The following is a 22976-nucleotide window of genomic DNA, read 5'->3' on the forward strand; positions in this document are numbered from 1 at the left end:
CTCATCTGCAGAGTGGAAGTAACAGCAGTACCTTCTTCATGGGGTCATCATAATGATCCAATTAATTTAACCCATGAAGCACTTAGAACTGTGCCCGACAACCAAAAGTACTCAAAGACTGTGTGTAATCATGATAATATTTACTATTTGCAAATGATGCAATTGACAAGGGCTTAATCTCCAGAATACACGAACAACTCATACGACATAGTAACAAAAAAACAAACAACCCAACCCAGAAATGGGCAGAAGACCTAAACAAGCAATTCTCCAGTGAAAACCTACAAATGGCCAAAAGGCACATGGAGAAATGCTCAACATCGCTAATTATCAGAGAAATGCAAATCAAAACTACAATGAGGTATCCCCTCACACCAGTGAGAATGGTCATCACTCAGAAGTCCACAAACGATAAATGCTGGAGAGGCTGTGGAGAAAACAGAGCCCTCCTACACTGCTGGTGGGAATGCAGTTTGGTGCAGCCACTATGGAAAACAGGATGGAGATTCCTTAAAAAACTAAAAATAGATTTACCCTGTGATCCAGCAATCCCACTCCTAGTCATATATCCAGAGGGAACCTTAATTCAAAAAGATACGTGCACCCCAGTGTTCTCTCTGGTTCAGCATCATGATGTTAATGGGACCTCGGGGGATGTCTTTGGCAAGTTAGAGCATCTGTCCCATTTACTGGCAGGGATCTCTCCACACCAGCCAAGAACATTCTCCTTTGTCTTTTCTTCCCTGCTGATGAGCGTAACAATCAAAACAGAAGTTAGCTGTTTTCCTCTCTCTGCAAGGACTGTCCCCCAGGACTGAGATCCAGACTGACCCACACTTACATCAATCTGTCCTGGAATGTCAGGGGATTGAAGTAAAATCTGTGAAACGCTGAAAAAAAAAACATATACCAGCACTATATACAGTAGCCAAGACATGGAAGCAATCTAAAAATCCATTGGCAAATTTATGGATAAAAAAGCTGTGGTATATTTATACAATGGAATACTACTCAGCCATAAAAAAGAATAAAATAATGCCATCTGCAGCAACATGGATGGACCTGGAGAATGTCATTCTATGTGAAGCAAGCCAGACAGAGAAAGACAGATACCATATGAGATCGCTTGTATGTGGAATCTACGAAAATGATACAAATGAACTTACTTACAAAACAGAAACAGACTCACAGACGTCGAAAACAAACTTATGGTTACCAGAGCGAGGAGAGGATGGGAAGAGATAAATTGGGAGTTTGAAATGTGCAGATACTAACTGCTATATATAAAATGGATGAACAACAGGGTACAGCACAGGGAACTATGTTCAATACCTTATAATAGCCTATAATGGAAAAGAACGTGAACAGGAATATACGTGTGTATACGTATGGCTGAAACATGATGCTGTGCACCAGACATTGACACAACATTGTAAACTGACTATATACTTCAACTAAAAAAAAATTCTAATATTTACTATTATGACTTCTCCATTGTTACTAATTAAGCCAAAATTCAGACCTCCCACTTGGAGCCAACTGAGCCTAGAAGCCTGCACGCAGTAAGGAGGAGGTGGGGTTTCTTTATATTTCAGAAAGGGTTCTCCGTAGGGTCCTTCTGAACCTTTCTGGGGCATCTCGCAGATGACCCCATTTCTGAAACGTTTTTTTTTTTTCCTTTTCGGAGGAAAAGCTCAGATGCTGTCTCAGAGCAGGCGCCTGTGTGTGGGAACAGACGTGCTGCTTGTGTAGGAGGGTTAGGACTCTTAGCTTTTGTTACATGTAGGAACGTGTGGGGTCTCTCAAGGCATTCACATCCATGTGCTACTTGGGTCAATTCCAACGTCTTTAGAACATGTCTTTCTAACCTACGGCCTGCAGGCCAAATCTGGCCCACCACCTGTTTTTGTAAATAAAGTTTTATTGGAACACAGCTCCGCCCATTCATCTGAATGGTGTCATGGCTGCCTTTGAGCCACCACTAGCAGAATGAGTCATTGCAACAGGAACCGTGTGGCCCGGAAAACCTGCAGTAGTTACTCTCTGGCCCCTTCCGGAAAGCTCTAGAACATCTGCAGAGCTCCTTTCAAAGGGCTTGTCCAAGTGCCCCATCCACCTGAAAATGTGCCTCCTGGAACTGCCCCTTCAGTGCCGCGACCTCTGACCCGAGCCTCAGCGTGTGGAGCAGAAGCAGGCTGCTCCTGTGGTCAGGGGCGGATAGGAGTGGCAGCCGGGCTCTCCCCTCCAGCCGCTCCTCGTCGCCTCTCACCTTAGAGGTCGGTGCCATCCCGGTTGGCCAGATGGGCTCGGTGGGGGGACCGTGGGGTCAGGGTGAGCCCACCAGCCCCTCGCGCCCCCCCCCCGACTCCTGGATTCCGCCTCCTCTTCAGAGCCAGGGTCCCTAGGTGGTGCCAGGCTCAGTCTGATTCGGTGGTTTTATAGCTGCGGACGGTGTCCACCCCACCAGGGGCCTCAGGACTGGCCTTGCCGGGGGGCCCAGCGTCCGTCCCGCAGCCCACTTGTCATGGTTTCTTGGGGCGAGCTCAAGACCGACAGATGGGTCGGTTTTGATCACCAAAGGAAGAAAAGGCACAGCAGCCCCTTCCTGCGCTCCCAGCTAGGCCCTTGTCTTGTTCCCCTGGTTTTGTTGTTTGATTGTTTGGTTTTGTTTTTTAAAAGAACATTGAGTTCAGGGTCAAAGGCCAAGGTCGAACAGTTGGCCCCACCCCTGGCCAAGCTGTGTGGCCCTGGGCAAGCCCTCCCACCATCAGCTTCGTGGACTCTCGGGGGAGAATGGTCCCACTGGCCTGGAGGGTCGTGAGGGTCTTGGGGAAAACAGTGTGGGAGGAGCAGCTTCAACAGAGCTGTGCTCCCTCCTGCAGGCGGTGGGCTGGGAGGGCCACCATCTCCTCCCAGGCAGCACAGGACAGTGGGTCACTCCGTTGGCATCACAGGCTGCACGCAGGAGTCCCCAGCTTAGGTCCCAGTTGTTGCGTCAGTGAGCGCCGTTTAAGCACCTACTGGAATGTTCTAGTCTTCCATTTTGCAGACAGGAATTCCCAAGCCCAGAGTAGGGAGGGTCCTGTCCAGGGTCCCACTTGCTTCCATGTCTTGGCTTTTGTAAACAGCGCTGCTATGAGGTACACGAGGTGCATGCATCTTTTCAGATTAGAGTTCCCTCCAGGCACATGCCCAGGAGTGGGGTTGCTAGAGCATAGGGGAAGTCTAGTTCTAGGTTTTTAAGGAACCTCCATACTGTTTTCCACGGTGGCTGCACCAGCTGCATTCCCAGCAGCAGTGTGGGAGGGCTCTCGGTTCCCCACAGCCTCTCCAGCATTTATCGTTTGTGGGCTTTTGACGATGGCCATTCTGCCTGGTGTGAGGCGATACCTCATGGTACTTTTGATTTGCATTGCTCTGGTAATTGGTGATGCTGAGCATTTTTTCATGTGCCTGTTGGCCATCTGGATGTCTTCTTTGGAGAAATGTCTGTGTAGGTCTTCTGCCCATTTTTTGATTGAGCTGTTTGTTTTGATATTGAGCTGTAAGGTGTGTACGTTTGTTTTTAGACATAATGCGTTTGCACACTTGATAGACTACAGTGTAGCGTGAACAACTCTTATGTACACTGGGAAACCAAAAGCCTCAGTGACCTGCCCTAAATCCGCATTCACCTCATTTCAGTGCTCTGGGACAGAGCCCGCGGTATCTCTGAGGTCTGCCCGTACCTTTATAAGGAAGGAAGCCCAGGGGCATCTGCTGATGTCGCCAAGAGATTCTTTTCCGTAGGGAGCACGCAAGAGTATTTCCGTTTACACTGAGTGTTTTCAGGATGAACCACAAGCTGCACCCTCCCTGGCTGATGAGGTCTGCCACCCTCTGCTGTACGCCATGCCCGGGGCTGTAGGCTTTGTAAAACCTTTTCTCACGCCGCTGTGATGGTTCAGGGCTGCAGCTGACCTCCATATTGTGACATCCAAGGTCACAGAGCGGGTTTGGTGAAGCTGGGACCCCCCACCGCGTCCTTCAGGCTCCTAAGCGGCCACTTCCCTTTTTAGATCCCATCTCGGTTCATCTCCGCAGGGAGCGATGATCACCTCCCATCAGTATTCCAAAGGCATTTGCGCTGTATCTTTGTCTTCACCAGCCGCTCTTGGCAGGTAACACGCCCAGTGGTGCTTAGGAAATGCTTTTGAGTGATTTATTACTGAGTAATGAGACAATTTAATTTGAATCAAGTTCTCTGCATATTATCACTTAGGAAAACTTGTATTGCTTATCATCTCAGCCATGAGGAGGGGGGCGCCGTGGTCGTCGCGGGCGGGGCGCGTTCAGGATTGCACGTCTCCACGGAGCTGGTGTGTGGGCTCCGTGGGGACAGAGATGCCCTCACTGTGCGGTTGAAACGACACCGCCCCACGGGCAGGGCTCCCCAGCGCCGGGCGCAGCGTCACTTGTGAATGAATTGGCCACACTCACCATCTCCCGCACGTGACACATGAGCAGGCTCGCACAGACTGCCCCTCAGCACCGAGGTGGATGGCGTGGGGCTCTGTGTCCCCTGGGAACTAGGGCAGCCTCCTGCTCGAACAGGGCAGGGAGGGCAAGAGAGCAACTCCAAGTGCTCCCCTGGCCCGGAAGCAGGAAGCAGGATTCAGGGAGCAGCAGCGTGTGTGGCCGAGAGCCGGGAGGTACCCCACTGGCAGTGAGTTTTGGTGGTGAGTGAGCGATAACTCGCGGAGCCCCTCCCGCTCGCGCACAGCCCTCCAGCCCTTCCGAAGGGCCAGGCCTGGCCCTGCTCCCGCCCACCTGTGGAGCAGTCCGGTGTGCCACCCTGCAGCCAGCGCCACCACGGTGAGCTGGGCCGCCTGCCCGCGCCTGGCATCTCTGCCCAGTGGGGACACCTGTTGAGGCCCCCAGCACCCCCCTCGGAAGAGCTGAGAGGCTCTCTGTTTAGCTTCACCTTTCCTGATTGGCAGAGCCCGGAAATTTCTAGGACAGCCACTGCCGTTCCCGGTCCCTGGAGGTCCCTCTTTCTAATAGTGTCCCAGTTCCTGCCTCCATCCAGCTGTGTCACCGAAATGCATTCACACGGGGAGTGATACAGACGAGGCTGCTCTCAGGCTCCGTTTCCCTGCCCTGGAGAAGGCGGGGCCCCCCCACAGCCGCTCCGGGAAGGAGCCTTCATAGGTGTCACACGCGCCAGCCTCTTTTCCGGGACTCCTCCCAGGGTCTCCCCAGGCACACCCCACACACGGCCACTGCTGCTTTAGAAAGACCAGCAGCCCCAGCCCAGATCCAATCAGCCGTGCTCCCCACACCCACAGCCCACGTTCAGTATACCTTCCTACCACCAAAAAAAGAAACCTAAAATGATTTTGGTAATTCTGCCTCGGAACCCATTTGCCCGTGTGTAACTCGTCGCAGGAACACCCCCAGCGGCTGCTGTAATTCCTCCGCCTTCAGTCACCCGCCTGAAAAGCCTGTCCGAGTGAGAAAATCTGACTCGCAGGTGGTTTTCACATGCAAGGATGTGTGATGGACACGAAATGTAGCGAGTAATGAAGTTGACCCCACCGTAGATTTCAGAGACACGCCATTAAACACAGACTGAACCAGTTGCTGAAACAGCCCGGCAGCTCCCCACCGCCCCTTCCGCAAAGCTCTGAAGAGGGTCAGTGCTTCTGCCCGAGGTGCCACGCGCAGCGTGTGTGCCCCTCCTGCCCGTGTTTGTGGCTCGCCGGCGTCCCCTCCTGCCAGGGGGCCAGGCTGTCCTGACCACCTGCAGCCTCACTCTGGCTCCGTGCTGGTATCTTGGAAGAGCTGTTCCATCTGCTGCCACAGGCTTCCCTATGCGGATGGTTTAGCAGGAAACATAGCTGGTGGACAAATTTCCGGCCATGTCTGCGAGTCAACCTTGGGCCATTGTAGGGGGATTCAGGCTACGATGGGGGTGGGACCGCAGATTTCTGTCATTTTCGCCTTCTCGGATGACACAGGGAGAGCATATGCTGTCACGGGCCTGGCTGAAACTGCATTGCAGCCTCTCACCATCCCCCTGGGTCCCCCGGACCTGGCCCTGGGCGTGCAGGCCGCCCACACCCACGGCCTGTGTCATCTGCCCCTCCTGCCTCTCAGCTGTGGCTCTGAACCTTTATCGCTGTGGTTCCTCCTCTGTCTGGGGTGTTCTCCTCTCCCTCTTCCCCTCTCCAGCCTCCCATCCCACTCACTCCTATTCTTCGTGTATTGGTCCTCCTCCTACAGGAAGTCCTCCAGCCCCCTTCTGGTTCTCACAGCTCCCTTTCCTGCACATTTGTGTGACGGTTGGGTTAGTGTTTGTCTCCCACTTGCCTGGTGTGTGTGTTTCCTGTCACTCCTGTGACAGATTACCACAGACATGGGTGGCTCCAAACAGCAGAAAGTCAGAGATCAAGGTGTCTGCAGGACAGGGCTCCCTCCAGAGTCTCTAGTTGTGGGGGGCCTTTCCTCCTGTCTTCCAGGTGCCGGTGTGGCCAGCGATCTTGGTGCTTCTTGGCTTGCGGCTGCACCCCCCAGTCTCTGCCTGTCATCACGTGGCCTTCCCTCTCCCATGTCTCAATGCCCCAATCTCCCCCTCTTTTCTCTTATAAGGACCCGTCATTGGTTTTCATTAAATCCAGGACAATCTCATCTTGAGATCCGTAACTGATCACATCGGCAAAGACCTTATTCCCAAATAAGGTCACATTCACGGTACAGGGGGATTAGGACTTGAACATAATTTGGGGGCGTTCAACCCACACACCTGACATCTCCATAAGGGCCAGACTGGGCCTGGTTTGTTCCTCCAGAAATGCCAGGTACCCAGTCCATCCTCTGACACTTACCAGGTGTTCAGTAAGTAACGGCCGCGTTAATTTACGTATTAACGTGGTAGCTTAACTGTTTCTGAATGTTAGTCCTAGACCAAAACCCAGTCCCAGTGGGGCAGAGAAGAAGCATAGCCATCTGACTTGACCGGGTCACATCCCAGCTGGGATCCAAGAGCCGGGGGAAGCCATCTGGTCTGCCCCAACAGTGCCTGTGCTCAAAATGAAAATGCCTGTAATGCTCCTTCCCCTGTGGGACAGGGTGGACAGAGCCACCCTGGGGCCCCACGTGCTCACACATCTTGGCCACCCGGGCTTGGCTTTCCTGTGGCTTCACATTGACACCTCCTCCAGGATCGGTGCCACTGCCAAGAGAGCTTGTTCAGTGACTGACAAACCCTAAACGCCAGCTGCCATCACTGGCACCTGCTACCTGCGGGGCCCGTGTAAAATGCAGCCTTCCCTGCAGGTCCATCGTGGTGCCCTGCTGGGAGACGGTGAGGCCACTGGAGGCCTGGCCACCTGCAGTCTTGCAAGGAAGACACCAGGGGTGTCTGCAGGCCTGCCATGGGGTGGGAACTCTGGGGCCCACTGTGTGGCCGACTGGTTTTCCACACTGCCCCTGCCTTGCTGCATGTGTGTTCAGCAAACTCTTCACTGCAGTGTGCATGGGACCCTTGGGCAGTGAGAACCTTTAACAGTGTCTACCATGTGGCTCTCAGGAGAGTTAGGACCGGAGTTGTGTCTCCCGGTGTTGATGTGGTTCTTTATGGATGCATCCTGGTCCCCAGGCAGCCCATACCCCCAGGTGGACATGCGCAAGGCAGCCAGTGGCCTGTTCTCTGTCTTTGCGTGAACCAGTGAAAGGTGCCTGCCCTTCCTCAAGGCACTTTACTTCCAGCAGAACCATAATCACCACAGTAAACATACAAGTCTATGCTGGCCATGATGTGATGGTATCCTCTGTAGTTGTGCTGTGCGCAACCTGCACAGCTGTACTTGGTGGGGCTGAATGCCCACCCCCTGTGCTTTCCACAGCTCCTGTTACAGGAAGCTCCCAAAGGAGGGTACATTTGGGGTACATTAAAATGTTCTCCTGCCCTGTTTAGAAAACACATTTAAATTAAGTACAGCTAGGTTAAATTTTTTTGTTGTTAAATCAACAAACACACGTTGAATCTCACTAGCAGTAGTACCATGTAGAGAGATGCAGAGGACAGGGCATCATGTGTGCTCCCAAGGAGCCCACAGGTGATGGGTTAGCAGGTGAGAAGGGCCCTGTCAGAGGCTTGGGCAAGGCTGGAGGGGACCCCTGTGGGGAGACTGTGTGATGTCCCTTGTCAGGAAGGTTTGGGGTAGCTCCCACCCCGTTCACAGGGCCTGCCACGTTGGGGAAGGGCATGGCCGACAGAGGGAACGTGGGACAGCAGGCAGTGAGGCATTGCTGGGGACTTGGGTAGATTATAAGGCCAAGTTGAGGGCATTTCAGGGGAGTGAAACCGAGCCAGATGGGGGAGGCTCTGCGGTCAGCCTGGGCTATGAGCGTGGTCCAGGGCAAAGGGAAGACACAAAGCAGGGTGGGCGTGACCACTTTGGGGCTGGGCTGTTTGTTTCCCTAGGATCTGTCCCCAAGGACAGGTGGCAGCACACGGAAGCCACGGCTTCTGGAAGTGGCCGCAGCTGCCATCCTGAGACAGCTTTCAGATTCATGAGCCAGCAGGAAGAGCCCCCTGAGAGATTCGTGTCCCAGGAAGGTTCCTCCCTGAGGCCCAGGGCGTGGGCCTCCCAGTCTGGTCCTGTGGGGCGGGGGAAGGGATGTGTGCGGCTGCCCACCTGGACAAAACTGGACACACGCTCCTGTCTGTAGGGAATGCCCCTTCCACTCGAGTTTCCGGGCGCTTTCCCTGGATTGCTACAAGGATTGTGGGTTTCCAAGGGCCAGGACTGCCTTTCCACTTCACGGGGTGGGGAGCCAGCTCCACGGTGCTGCATGCCCTGCCCTCTGGGGGTGACTGGGGGCTTGGGGGTTGTCCCGAGACCTCCTCACCTGACCTCGGCGGCCTTCCTTCAGCCATCTCCACTGACACCCTGCCCTCCATGCTCTGTTCACGCCCATCTCACTCCGTCCACAAACACTGGCGTGCGTGGCCCCGTGCCATGTGATCCGCAGAATGAGGTCATTGTCTCCTGCGGGATTTGGCACAGGGGGACACTGACAAGGGCACTTTCCCGGAATGTGAGGGGCCTGCCCTCTGGGGGGTGTTTTAGGGGCCGTGTCTCACCTGTTCCTCAAAGTCCCTGCAAGGCAGGTCTCCCCACTCCCACTTCGCAGGTCGGGAAACTGAGGCTAGAGAAGCTAAACTGATAAATGCCTGGGTAGGGATTCAAACCCAGGTCTGTCTGTGAATGAAAGTGAGATGGGTCGTGATGGGCAGGGGGCCGGGGACTGTTCAGACCCTGAACTAATGCAGGGGGAGAATTTCGAGCCGTCCTTCTTCATAGCAGAGACGAAGGAGTCAGGCCTGTTTTCAGCAAGCAGGATGGCGGAGCCACGCGGTTTAGGGACAAGACAGTGGCAGCCGTGAGTGACTCGGGAAGTTCTTCGATGGGTTGGGAACCGCTGAGAGGCTTAAGAGGGGACACAGGAGACAGGCTTCGCCGTTAGCCTGGGAGGGGTCCTTACAGGAGCAGGAGGGGGTCAGCACATGCAAACGATGACCGCGCTCAAGACGCTGCTGCCGTTACCACGGCTGCCGGCCTGGGCGCGGGTGGGTTATTCCGTGCGCTCCTCCGCGGGCCCACGAGGCATGCATCGCTACTGTTCCCATTTTGTAGAGTGGGACCCCGAGGCTGCGAAGGTCAGAGTGACCTTGGGGCCTGAGCAGGGCTAGATCTGGGCTGAGCTCTGTGCCATCCACCCCTTGCCCACCACGCCCACACGCCCCTGCCCTGTGCTGTCCGTTGAGGGGCACCAGCATTCTGCCAGCTGCGCTGCCCTGACAAGCCCCCCAGCATGAGGGGCAGCTGCTGGGATACGTGGGGTCATCTGCGAGGTGGGTGAAGCTGGCCCACTGCAGGGACACAGACTGGAGAGCAGGACCCCGGAGCCTGGCAGAGGCAGACGTCAGGGCACTGTGCGTGTCCCCGGGAACAGCAGGGCTCAGGGCCCTCGGATCGGCCGTGATCTTTCCAGACTGTCAAGGGGCTGCTCTGCGAAGGGAAGTGCAAACTCAGAAGGCGTCGCTTCAGCAGCCTGGCCCTGGGAGGCCTCTCCCTGGAGAAGGGCAGGAGAGGGTGGCGGGTGGCACCTGCCAGCCAGGGTGCCCATCCCTTTGAGAAGTTCGGAGGGGAGGAGAAGGGGTGCCGGGGAGGCAGTTGTGTCTGCATGCTGGTTGGGAGGCATGGGATGGAAGGGTGAGGGGGCCTGGTGGAGGGTGAGCTGGGCCCAGGGCCCCCGCCCTCCCGGCTCCTCCCCTCCGCTCCTGTGGTTCTGGATCCTGGCTAACCGCCAAGTGGTTAAAGCTGTGGCTCCCTGGGGCTCTCTGGTTCCACCACAGGCCACCGGTATAGCCCCATCTGACCTCACAGGAGTCCCGGGAGGCCGATGTCTTGATCTCGCCACGTTGTGATGTGAGGGGAAGCCACAGTTTAGAGAGCCTGTCACTGACTAGAGGCCAGGCCGGTGTGAGACCTGCCCATGGGCTCCCAGTCCCTGGACGCCTCTTCTGGTGGGCCGTGGGGGCTGAGCTCCCCGACCCGGGGCTCCTTGCACTTGGCAGGCAGAGCCCAGGGCTGGGGGCAGAGCACGAGCCCAGGAAGAGCTCCCAAGTTCCGAGATCGCCTTGGACCCGTCGCGCTGGGTTGTGTGGCCTCCCCTTGTCAAAGTGTGTGTCCCTGCTGCGCTGGCCCCTTCCTGGGAGATAGGGTCACCCCCGCGAGTTCCTGTGTGCTGTGTCTGATGCAGGGACGGAGGGCTCAGGAGTGGGTCAGAACACGTGTGCGTCCCCCAGCTGCGTCCCCTGCCTCGTCTGTGCAATGGGAAGTTCTTGGCTACTGCCCACCACCGTGTCCAAGCACCCTGTCCCTCCTCCTCCAGGCCCCCGGGAGCTGCTCCCAGTTGGCTGCGTGCTGGGGCCGCCTGCTTCCTGCAGGGGGTGAATCCAGTCCTGGGCAGAGCTGACCTTCAGTTGTCTGGGATTCCAGCCCGTCAGCACCTCCCCCCCAAGAAAGCGGCCTGCTGATTCTGTGGGTGCCTTGGCCCTGCCGTTGGGGCCCTCCTCCTCCCCCGCCCTCCCACACCAGCCCCTTAGGACCCTGGAGAAAGCCTCCAGGCTGCCTGCTGCCCCTCCCCCCCACCCCCCACCCCCGCCCCTGACTTACTTCCGGGGCAGCAGTGGGATCCTGAGGGGTGCAGCCCCGGAAGGTGGGGGAGGGCCGCGTTTGAGCCGGGATGCCCACCTCTGTCCCGCACCCCGTGCCGCGGGCGAGCGATCACGTGGTGAAGCGCCCTCCCTGTGGATGGTGGGAGGCTTTGGCCGAAGAAGCAAAGTTGGAGCTTTCGGGTTTCTTTCCTTTCAAAGAAAAAAAAGCTGTGCCAAGGGGCAGCCGGTGTGGCTTTAGATCGTCTCTCAGAGGGGGAGCCTGCAGCCGCCTTGTCCCCCGTCAAGGAGGCCGTGCTGTCAGTGGCTTCTGTCACTGGAGTGACCTGCCCCCGCCCGCTGGAAGCGCCCGCCCGCCGGCCGCCCCCTCCGCCAGCCTGCGGTTTCTCCGCGCGGGATGACGCCGAGCTGCCGCCGCGGCGGCACCGTGCGCTCCGCGGATGGTCGAGGGGGCGCCGCGTTCACTCGGACCAGGGGGAGGGGTGGCCGCGTCTCCTGGTGCCGGCTCGAGCAAGGAGCAAATAGAATTTGATGTTTTTAAAAACCCCTTCAAGAAGAAGAAAGAAAAAAAAAAACTGCTGCCTCATTTCTCCTCCGGCTGATCTCATCTCCCTCCTTTGGAAGCTGCGTCCGGCCCGGGCTCGGCCCGGGCTCCTGAATGCGCCGCCTCGGCTCCCGCGGGCCACTTACTTTCTCTGCTTTCGGGTGCCCGGAACCGGCCCGCTCAGCCATCGCTGGGCGGCCTCCCCACCACGTATGACTCCTGCCTCCCGCTCGCTCCGGCTCTGCCTCTGCCTGGCGCCCCCCTCCGAGCCCCATTGTGCCGAGCCCGCCTATCCCGTTAGCCTGCCCCCAGCTGCCTCCGCTCCTCCTGCGCCCTGCTTAGTTTCCTCCATGCTGCCTGGATCCGGCGAGCTGGGGTGATTAATTGGCTATGATGATGAACGTCCCCGGCGGAGGATCTGCCACGGTGATGATGACAGGCTACAATAATGGTCGCTATCCCCGGAATTCTCTCTACAGCGACTGCGTTATCGAGGAGAAGACCGTGGTCCTGCAGAAGAAAGACAATGAGGGCTTTGGGTTCGTGCTCCGAGGGGCGAAAGGTAAGAGCAGCTGCTCCCAGCCTGGATGCGTTCACGTGCGTGTGTGTGTGTGTGTGTGTGTGTGTGTACGCCTGTGTGGAAAAGGTTCCCCAGCTCAGAAAGAAGCCTTTGTCCTGGGGGCACTTGGTTGCCAGACAACCGTGTTCTCTCACATTCTGCCCTACTCAGAAGACATCGGGGCTTCCTCTAGGAATACTGTTAATTTCTGTGCACAATATTGCTCTGAACAAGCTCTCTCTCTCTCCCCCTCCCTCCCCCACTCTTTTTTTTTAAATTCATGGGTTTCATTTATATTTTGAGGTTTAGTTCAGCCTGATTGTGGCTGGGTTCAGAGCTCCTGGTCTCAGATACCCAGAATTTGCCAGGTCCCGAGTTTCGGGGATCTCGAAACTGCCCCGTTCTGGCAGTGGGCTTCAGCTCTGAGTGCGGCAGGCATCCGTGTGCCCGCCTCTAAGGTGACTTTGCAAAGGAAACGTGGCAAGATGGTCCCCTCCAGTGTGGCCCAGCCGGCAGCACACACGTCACGTGGCCCGTGGTGGGGGGCTCCGGGAACGTCTTCCACGGCAGTGCACCTCCCATCAGCCCTGATCCTGGGGGCTTCCCTTCCAAGATAAAACAAAATGGCATCGCCTCCCCATGAGAAGAGACATCTGTGCACCGCATGTGTTGGGGGGATTCGTGTGGAAGTTTGATCTCGGAGCTTCTGTGCTCTGCCAGGGGTCCCGCACCTGTGCTGGGGAGGCCCCTTCCCCAGGGGCAGCCCCACCCGCTCCAGACTCAGGCTGCCGTGACAGCGGCCTGTCCAGAGGGAGGAAGAAAAGATACATCGGTCCCCGTGTGGGTCCGTGACTGTCTGTGTGGTGTTGTCACCCCTCCCCCAGCTGAGGCCACCTTCATCTTCCCAGCCACCACCCCCGGCCGCTCATGTCTACCCAGGAAAGTCCACCTCCTGCCCTAGAGTTTCCCTCTGCAGCTGTGGGGCCCGGAAGCCAAGGCTTGCTCTGGGTGCGGAGCAGGGGCCCAGCCCTCCCCTGGCCACTGGCCGCAGGGTGGTCACAGAGAGCCAGGCTCCGGGCGGAGAGAACTCACAAGCAGCTTCCCAGTCTGCAGCCACCCACTGGGTCAGTGCTCTGTTCCGTCCATGCTCCAAGTTGAACCCCTTGGTTGCGAGTCTACGTAGATGTAAATTTGGCAAGAGGTTCAGTGTGGTGTTTCTGTAGCTCCATGTGGTTATGGGGTGTGGGGGGGAACTTTTCCATTTTTAGAACTGAAAATGTTTAGTCACCGATGCTTTTAAAGAAAATGACAGGCGTGTACATACAGCCACGTCCAGGGGAGCACGTTGTCCTGTGCCTCCAGCCGAGGGGCCGAGAGCTGTGATGGGCCTAAGGCATCTGGCTCTGTTGCTTGAGCTGGTGTTGACCTGACTGAGTCAACCTCTTCCCAGTGGAGAGCTGGCCTGGACCTCCCTCTTTCCATGGAGACACGAGGGCCTTCTCTCCCCCAGGGTCCTGTGGGAGGCCTGGGCTGCCAACGTGGACACATCTCCCAGGCTTGTAACGAGGTGTCCCTTGCCTTCCCAGCGGATACGCCCATTGAAGAATTCACGCCGACGCCGGCGTTCCCAGCCCTGCAGTACCTGGAGTCCGTGGATGAAGGTGGGGTGGCGTGGCAAGCCGGACTGAGGACTGGGGACTTCTTGATTGAGGTAGGGACACAGGTGTTCATATCTTTCTGCTGGGGGAGAGCGCCGACTCTCTTAGGGTGGGGCCTGTGGTCTTGGCAGCGTGGCCAGGGGGCCGGAGCTGGGGGTGCCGTGGACGAGACCGCCATGGACGGGTGTTGCCTGGTCATTTCCGCCCACTGTGGTTGCTGTTTCCCATGGACCGCGCATTGGGGTTGTCTTTGAGGCCTCAGCTGTGACTCTTTGAAGGGTAGAAATGCATGTGAAACTTGGCCATTGGTCTTGAAGTAGAAGGAAGAGAGAGGTAGTTGCCATGTTGTCGGGGACACACGTGGATCTGTGGGGGTGGCCTAGTTGTGACTCTGTGAATAGACACGAAGAGAGGCCACCGCCCATTCTCACGCCGCGGGGGCGGGTTGGGAGGTGCTGGACCATGGCTCTTGTTTGCACGAGGTCTCTAATGGTGACGGCCAAGGGTCTATTGATTTGCAAGTCGAAGTAACAGTCCTGTCGGATGGGGATGGGCTTCAAAGACCAAGGAGGCTGGGCAAGAGAGGTGTCTGGAGTTGGCGGTGCAAAATGGAAACTTCTAAATGCAGGTGCTTGGAAAACTGGCTTTGGCTAGCAGGTGAAAGGAGGGCCTGTCCTCTTCGCTGAACAAAGCTCCCTAGCTGTGGTGCCCGCGTGCTCCAGGCCTCGCCTAGAGTCGCCACACTGGGGTGAGAGGAGCTGAGCTGCCTGCGCGCCTGAGCGCCCTACCTTTTGTGGGTTCAGGCATTCCCTTCGATCGTGTTGTGCAAAAGAATGTGTTACTCTTTGAAAATATCAAGAAGAAAAGGAATGTGTTGTACCTTGAAAAGAGTATTTTTAAGAGGTCTGGTAAGCTCAGATGGCCCTTGTTGGGAGTTCATGTTTCTTGGAAAAATCATTGCTCGGGGGTAACCCGGAGCCCTGTCTCACCTGCTCTGGGAGTCCACGCGCAGGTGGAGAGAGTGGAGGCGTGGTTTCCAGCCAGGCGCTCGGGGCCTCCGCCGTGGGGCTGGCAAGGTGGAGACCCAGGCCTCGGCGAGGCGGCCGCTCCCAGCCATTCCTCTCCGTGACGCCTAAGCTTCCGGGGGCTTTTTCAGCTGCAGTTTTGCCCATGCTCTCCTCAGTACTTCCGAAGACTATCTGAGTGATAGGAACCCGGAAGGAAAGACAGGAGGGGAGGAGGGAGAGCCAGGTGACATGGAGGCGGTGCTGCCACTACTCCAGGTGTCCTGTGTTGCTCTCACTTTATTTGTGGCAAGAGGTATTTAAATTATTATTGACCAATCAGAGTTTGGCTCATATGAAGACCTGTGCTTATTCTTGCCCAATTAAACCGTGGAATGCGTTCCCAGAATGATGGGGACTGGAACCCACGGTGGTTTCATGGGTTAACTCGATTTGTAACCTCATGAAAATGCAGAGAGACTGGGTTGAATCATCCTCTGTAGGATGCAGTTGTGATGTAAGTCCCCTTCCCGTGTGTGTGTGTGTGTGTGTGTGTGTGTGTGTGTGCACGCGCGCGCGCGCAAGAGACAGAGACAGAGAGAGAGAGGCGGCTCTAGGTTGACAGAGCTGTTGCTGGTTCTTGGTTTTAAATAATCAATGAGGGCTGCGGATGCCAGAGCACCCCTGGTTGTCAGGCTCATGGGACGGTCTCCTGAATAAACTAGTCAATGACAGAAGCAGGAGCCTGCCGCGTGGCCAGTGCTGGGCCCACCGCTCTCCCAGGGGGCAGAGATGCTGGGTTGGTGGACGTGACCGCGGGGCACGCCTGCACCGGACAGAGAAGGCCCGCCACCCGGACTGATCGAGGGCTCCATGGAAACTGGGAGCATTTCTAGTTGCTGTCCTCCTGTTTTCCAAGCAGCTCCTTTGACATTGCTTTTAACCTCTCATAAGCAAACATATTTGCCATTTTGGAACAGGTTTTATATTCTGGGTCACCTCTAGATTCCAGGAATGGCTAGCCCTGAGTTGTGTTAAGGTTCTGTTGCTGTTACTAGGTCTCGGATGACCCGAAGGAGCAGGGGGCCCCTACGAGGCTGCTCCCCGCGGGTCCAAGTGTAACGGGGGCACGGGGGAGGAGGGACCCTGGGAACCCTGCTCCTCCTGGTTTATTTCAAGGCTACGTTGTGGGGCTCAGAAATTCTCCTTTCGGTGCTTGGATTTAAAAGGCTGAGACTCTCCATTGAGTTGTTTTCCGAGCTACCGGATTCTGCCCCTGGAATATTAAAACCATCGATAGCCTAACGGGCGTGCGTCCTTTCCAATAGAAAATTTTTCAGTGTATTCAGCGAGAAAGCTTCGACCTCGGAGGGCTTGTCTTAAACAGACTTATGTGTCTCAGGTGGATCTTTGTTTAGGCAAGAAGCTGTCCTGGAGTCCAGGGTTTCTGGGCTCTTGGTTTAGTGTGGGGTCCTGTGTGGAAAGCGGCCCCAGGTGTGGGCAGACTGTCCTCGTCCCCCACCCCCGCCTGGGCCGGCCCTCCTTTCTCTCTGCCATTGGAAAAGAACTCAAAGTGCGTCCAATTTTTATTTCCTCTTTAAAAACACAAGCTGCAGTTTGAACCTTGGGACCAGGAGGCAACTTTTGAAGTGGGTGTTCATTCGTCAACGTCTTTGGCATCTGCGGGACTTCATTTTTCCTACTTGGACTTTGTTGGAATGCCGGCAAGAAGGGTTTCCTCTGTGCGGGCATCCTGGTTGTTTAAGAGACGCGTATCTCTGCCTTAACTTTTGGGAGGAGTTTGTTCGTTTGTTGTTGGTTTCTCTGCTGACCACGCCCCTCTCTCCTGCCAAAGACCCAAAGCTTTGCGTGAAGTTCCGTAGAAGAGGCTTCCTTCCAGTCAGGAATGCCAGTGACATAGGTGGGGCTTAGTGTGCTGCTGGGTTGTCATGAAAGCCCATCTCAGAGGTGGAGGAGAGGAAGTGGGTGCCCCGTGAGTGGGGACAGTGGAACGTGGTGGCTCTAGACCGTGTATGTTCACCACTTGCAGACCAGCTTGGTGGGCAACACTGAAGATTCCCCGGAGAGCTGTAGGGGCAGTGGGAGTGGGCAGGGCGGTGGGAGCTCAGTGCCCCTGTGGGGACCTGCGGGGCCGGGGGAGTGATGCTCGTAGAGAGGTGGGCGGGGGCAGTGACAGCCCAGGGGACAGAAGCAAGCAAGGGAGTCAGGGTAAATGTGAGGCTGGGGCCCCCGTCCCTTTTGGCTACCACCCGAAACCCAGTTCAGACTGGTTTAAATGACGGCTAGGCTTGCCGGGGAGTGGAAAGCAAAGAGTTCAGAGGCAGAGGCAGCCTTCAGGCACAGCGTGTCGAGTGCTTTGTGAGTGTCTTCTTCCAGGTCATCTTGGTTAAGGCTCCTCACCCCCAGGAGGCGGGGCAGGAGAGGCCGCTGGGTAAGGAGAACGGCACTGGCTCACGGGTGACCGTTTGCATCGAGTCATTACGGAGACGTGGAGGTCAGGATGTCACTGATTCCTGCAGGCACTTGACAAACTGGGTGCCCGTTGGCCTCGTCCAGTGAAACCTGGCTGGACACCAGGCTGACCTGCAGACATTTCAGAGACACTGAGACCTGGTCCCAGCCCACATCCACGGAATCGGAGCCACAAGGCGGGAGCTTGGGAATCGGTGCTTTTAGAGCGATTTGATGGCGCTGCCTCTTCCAGTGGGCAGACAGGATGGTGACCAGCTGCCTCATCATGCTGGCTCTTTGAGCCTCTTAGTTTAGCATTCTAGCTGAAGATTAGAAGCAGGCACTGCTCTGATCTCCTTGCCTCCAGACCAGGACTGTCTGTCTTCCAGAAACCTCCCCATCTGGAAACCTAAGTTTTGTTCCTTGCGTTACTTTAATAAACTAAAACATCCTGTGTCTCAAGAATTGCTCATAATACAAGTAAACCATAATTATCAAAAGGACAGACATTTACAGCAAATACGACCAAAAGCCCAGGTCCTCACACCAATCGAGGGTGTATCTGCAGGCACTGCACTGTCCCCGCCTCCGACCCTCACAATAGTCCTGTGAAACAGCATCCGCGTTATCCCTGTTTTACAGATGAGGAAACTGAGGCTCGGAGAGGTTAAGTCACTTGTCCACAGTCTTGCAGCGGGTGAGCGGAGAAGCTGGGCTTCCAACCCAGGCCGTCTGACTCAGTAACGCCGTAGCTCAGAGACTCTGGGAGACGCTCGGACGCACTGGATGTGTCCAGGGGCGTACTGTAAGAAGAATAACAAACGATGAGATACCAGTTTTTGTTTTCAAATTAGCAAACACTTTTTTTTATTACTATACCCATCTCTGGTGACAGCACTTCTGCAGTGCTCTGTGAAAGAATAAATTGCCATGAACTTTTTAGAAACTGATATGACGATATGTATTATGAACCATAAAGCTGAACCAGGAATTTTACATCTAGGAATCCATCCTAAGGGAATGATCTAAACCAAAAACAGGAAAGAAGGGGGAGGGTACAGCTCAGTGGTAGAGGGCGTGTCTAGCAAGTGCCAGTCCTGGGTTCAATCCCCAGTGCCTGCATTAAAGGTCAGTAAGTAAATAAAAACCTAATTCTACCCCTCCGCCAAAATAAAAACACATTTTTTAAGAAAGGAAAGAAACAGGCAGAGACCACGGGGCAGCAAAAAGAAAGGGCAGGACTGGCTAAGGGGACACCATGCATCTGTGTAGATTCGTGAGAAAGCATTAAAAATCATGCTTGCAAGGAGTTCTTAATACTAATGGGAAGTGGTTACCTTACATTAGGTGAAAAGGGCAGAATTAAAATTATCTGCACAATATCATCTAAATTATACCACCACCCCCCAATAAGCATAGGAAAAAGAAAGGAAAGGAGGCATTGACCCCTAGGTGGTGGAACCGTGTGTGATTATTTTCTCTTTTTTCAGACATTTCTCAATTTCTCAGATTTTCTAGAATGACAGGTGTTAATTTCAGAAACGGCAAGTTATTCCTTAGAAGCGGCCATCTCTTGCAGGTGAGCGATGTCTCCGCCTCATGGCCAGGGAGTTACTGTTTGCTTCCAGGACAACAGCGCTTTCCTGGGCATCAATTATTTTCCTGGGGCCGTCGCTCCCCACCCTGATGCTGTGCTGAGGACTCCTATGGTTTTTGTGATTGTTTTCGTATTCCTGAAGTGGCCCATCTCGTTTTTGTGTTAATTTCCGTAAATAGGTTTTCCCTTGCAATTAAAGCAGACAGCAACATCCTTCATCCTTGAAAAGTGATGCTTGAGTTTGCTAATTCCTTTTTCCATGTATTAAATACTCGCACTAGAGATGGCCTGGAACTGTTTTATCATCTCGGTTTGCGCTGAAGGGAGGACGCTAAGAGGAGTGCACTGGTGTTTTCCTTAGAGTCCATTTGAGCACCTTATAAAGTGTCAAGCTGCTGCTTGGAAGATACAGCGCGGACTCTAGCACACGTTTGCCCAGACCGTTACTTTTAACCCAGCTGGGAGTATGAACAATTGTTACAACCTGGTGGTAATCGGTCTGCCTCCCCAGCTCCCAAATTAAGTATTACACGGAGGAGAATAAGTGAAGCCCAGGTTATTCCTGATCCGTGGTCATTCTTGGGTCTCAGCGTTCCCACCAGCAAAATGGTTGGTTGTGTGAGTTAAGTCACTGGAGATTAGCTGCAGCTGTCCCTTGATGCCCACAGGGCGTTGGTTCCAGTACCCACCCCAGATACCAAACTACGCGGATGCTCAAGTCCCATAGTCAGCCCTCCACATCCGAGGATTCCGTATCCATGGTTGTGGAACCTGCAGATACCCAACTTTATATTTAACGAAAAAATCCATGTAGAAGTGGACCCACCCACACGGTTCAAACACATGTTGTCCAAGGGTCCACTGTACATGCCGTGCAAGCCCTGGGCACGCGGGCTGCCGTGGCCTGTCTCGTTGGTTAGGAGATTGTGCGGGGCTGCTGGGGCTGGACCAGTGTTGCACCCCATTGGGATTTGCTGTTGGTCATCTTGTCGTTCATCATCACTGATGATGCCTGACTCAGGAGCGGAAACCAGTGACGAGCAGCTGAGCACAGAATACGTTATAAGGTTACAGTAATGACAGGTGACAGGTGATCATTACCGCCATCATTTCGAGCTGGAGGCCGTTACAGAGCACACCCGCCGTGGGCCAAGCACAGGCAGTCGGGCATTTCCAGCCAAGAGTGTCCTGGCTGTAGCTTCCTGGTGCCTCTCTGCGGGGAAGATACCAGCTAGTGCAGGCACCTGCCCCGCCCCACCCCAGGCCCCAAATATCCCTGGCAGGCTTGCCTCCAGATTTGGCCTGAACCTCTGCTCCCAGGGCACTCACTGCCTTGCTCAGTTCTGTTTTGGCACTGGCCTGGCTTTTAGGTAATCTTGGAATTTCTGTTCATGATTCCCATTTTACCCTCTAGCGACAAATCCCAGGGCTGAGGCCAGAGCCCTTTGTGGTGCCAGAATCCTTGCTCAGCCACACCGCACGGCTCCCACTTCTCTACCTTGCTTTTCAGGATGTGGAGAGAGGTTTCGTCACATGTCCTGCTGGTGCCTGTGTGGCCAGTCCAGGAACTCTACCCATTCCCCTCCCCCACCCCCATTCTTAATATCTTATTTAAATCGTTTTAAATGGGGGTTTAATTCAATAACTAAGTTAGAAAGCAAATGCCAGCTGCTATTAGCAGGAAGCTAGGGTGACTGGCGAATTCTTGACCTTGAATCACATTGGTACTTTGGTTGTCAAGTTTTGTTAGTTTCATGTTAAAGACAAGTGAGGCCCAGGGGCTGTCCTGGGTCCCTCCAGATATGGAACGTTTCTGTTCTGAAGCTCCATGGCTTCTTGCTGTGCTGGTTTTGGAAAAGGCCTGGGCCCCCAACTAGCTTCCCGCTCTACCTCCTCTGCTTCTAGGCTGCCAGCAACAAGGCCACTGCAGGAGCGGAGACTGTGGCCAGCTTAAGGTCTAAGTTTCCAGCCACCTTCTCAGTGAGGATTGAAAAACATTCCTTTAGTGGCAAATAAAAGTCAGCACACAGGAGTTTGGCTGCTTTTTTTTGTTTGCCTTCAGAAGATGCCAGCGCACAGGGCAAACTGTTGTCATTACAGTCTTTGCTCTCCAAGGCTCCTAGCACTGGGGTCTGTGCTCTCCAAGGCTTTAAAGAGGCCACTGCTCTGGGAGGGGAGCCTCTGGAAGGCTGGGAGGCCGGACCTCTTTCCTGCACATAGATGTAGCCCCTCCTGTGCCTAGAAAATAGTTCACTTTGTCCTCCATATTGACCGAGAACAGGTGGTCCAGGCTGAGGAGCATCCCAGAATCCTGCTGAGAAGGTGGATGCAGGCGGCGTAGCTCTTACGGATCTGAAGTCTTGGCTCGTTCATTTTGGGGTTCTAATTTGAAGCATCAGTGATTTCAATTTCAGGCTAAAAAAAGATTCAGTATCACTTCAGGGGACCACGGCTGCTGTGCTCAAGGCTCTGTGGGACTGGCAGATGGCAGTGCCCTGGGTTGGACAGAGACGGAAAGGAGCCTCAGTCAAGGGCACAGGCTGTGCAGTGTGATCTGGGTTTGAATCCAAGCTCTGTCACCTCTTCACTATGTGAACTTGGGCAAATCCTTCATCTCTTGGCCTCAGTTTAAGCTAAATAAAAATGTGTGTGAAGCATGCAGTTTCTGGCAGAGTGAGCTCTCAGCAATTGTACAGATCACTTTTGCAACTTCATTCATTCACTTCTGCAGCACACATTGGGGTGGCCACCAGGAGCTGGGCTGGCATGTGCTATAGGGAGAAAAGACGTGAATCCGACACAGTTCCTCCAAGAATTCACAGTCTGGAAGGAGGGCAAAAAGTAGCGTATGGTGAAGGCCTCAGTTTAAATCAGGAAAAGGTCTGCATGAAGAGATGGTGTTGGCACAACCCACTGATAAGTAAGTGTGGGGTTTCTGTGGGCAAAAACTGAAGGCTCCAGGGAAAGCTCAGGGGGTCAGGGAGATTCAGGATGGATCTGGGGAGTGGTCAGTTGCTGTGGAGCTGAGAGTGACGGGCTGGTCCAGGGAGGGCCCCGCTTACCAGTTTAAGTAGGCGTGAATGTATGGCTGGTCAGTGGCTGGGAGCAGCAGAAGGAAGGATGGAGCGGCTGGCCCTCTCCAGGGTGCTGAATCTCTCGGGTTTGGACTTCTCCGTGGTGCTGAATCGCCACAGGATTGGGACCTCTCCAGGGTACTGAACCTGGGAGCTGGAGGATGGAGACTCCCACCTAGAGGTGCCTGGTGGGAGACCTCAGCACTTCCCTACCATCGCTGTGTCCTGTGTCCTTGGCCTTTCTGGACACAGAGGTTTATGATTCAGTGAGTGTGCTTGTCTGCTTCGTGGAGAAATCTCTTCTGTGAGGAGGGGTGAAGGGATCGACGTGGTTAAGCGTCTGTGCGCTAAGCCCACCTTCACTTCACCACTGAAGTCTCAGCTCACATGTCACTTTCTCGGAGGTGCCTTCCCAGCTCCCTATAACACTCACTCTGTGTGCTTCCTTTGCCATCAGAATCGTTTCATGTGCCAGGTGGTTGACTTATGTCTGTCTCCCTCCCAAGAACTCCTGCTCCTTCTAGGCTGGAGAGTTTGATGACCTGCTCTCTATGGTGTGTCCAGCACAGTGCGTGATGCATCCAAGGGGCCCTGGGGGGAGGCTATAGCTCAAGATCTAGAGCACATGCTTAGCATGCACGAGGCCCTGGGTTCAATCCCCAGTACCCCCTCTAAAAATAAATAAATAAACCTAATTACCTCCCCCCTCCAAAAAAATGCAACCAAAAAGAGGCCCTAAAACGTGTTAATGACAGAAACTCCTAGGAAATAGGTGTCCTGTGCCCGTTTTGCTGGTGATGAAGCTGAGAGATGAAGTAGCCTGCCAGGGCCCCTCCAGGAG

At 54.9% G+C, this 22976-nt stretch overlaps 1 protein-coding gene across 6 annotated transcripts in view; it reads left to right on the plus strand.

Moving 5' to 3' along the window:
- Positions 1-22976, plus strand: part of SHANK2 (SH3 and multiple ankyrin repeat domains 2) — a 497686-nt gene that overhangs the window by 346181 nt on the left and 128529 nt on the right. For all 6 annotated transcript variants that reach the window (XM_074371523.1, XM_074371521.1, XM_074371526.1 and 3 more), the window contains 2 exons: positions 12251-12333; positions 13917-14041. In XM_074371523.1, the coding sequence (XP_074227624.1) occupies positions 12251-12333; positions 13917-14041 (208 nt within the window). The remainder of the gene's footprint in view (positions 1-12250; positions 12334-13916; positions 14042-22976) is intronic.

The sequence above is a fragment of the Camelus bactrianus genome, chromosome 10 (genome assembly GCF_048773025.1).
Source record: "Camelus bactrianus isolate YW-2024 breed Bactrian camel chromosome 10, ASM4877302v1, whole genome shotgun sequence".
In the NCBI taxonomy this organism is placed as follows: domain Eukaryota; kingdom Metazoa; phylum Chordata; class Mammalia; order Artiodactyla; family Camelidae; genus Camelus; species Camelus bactrianus.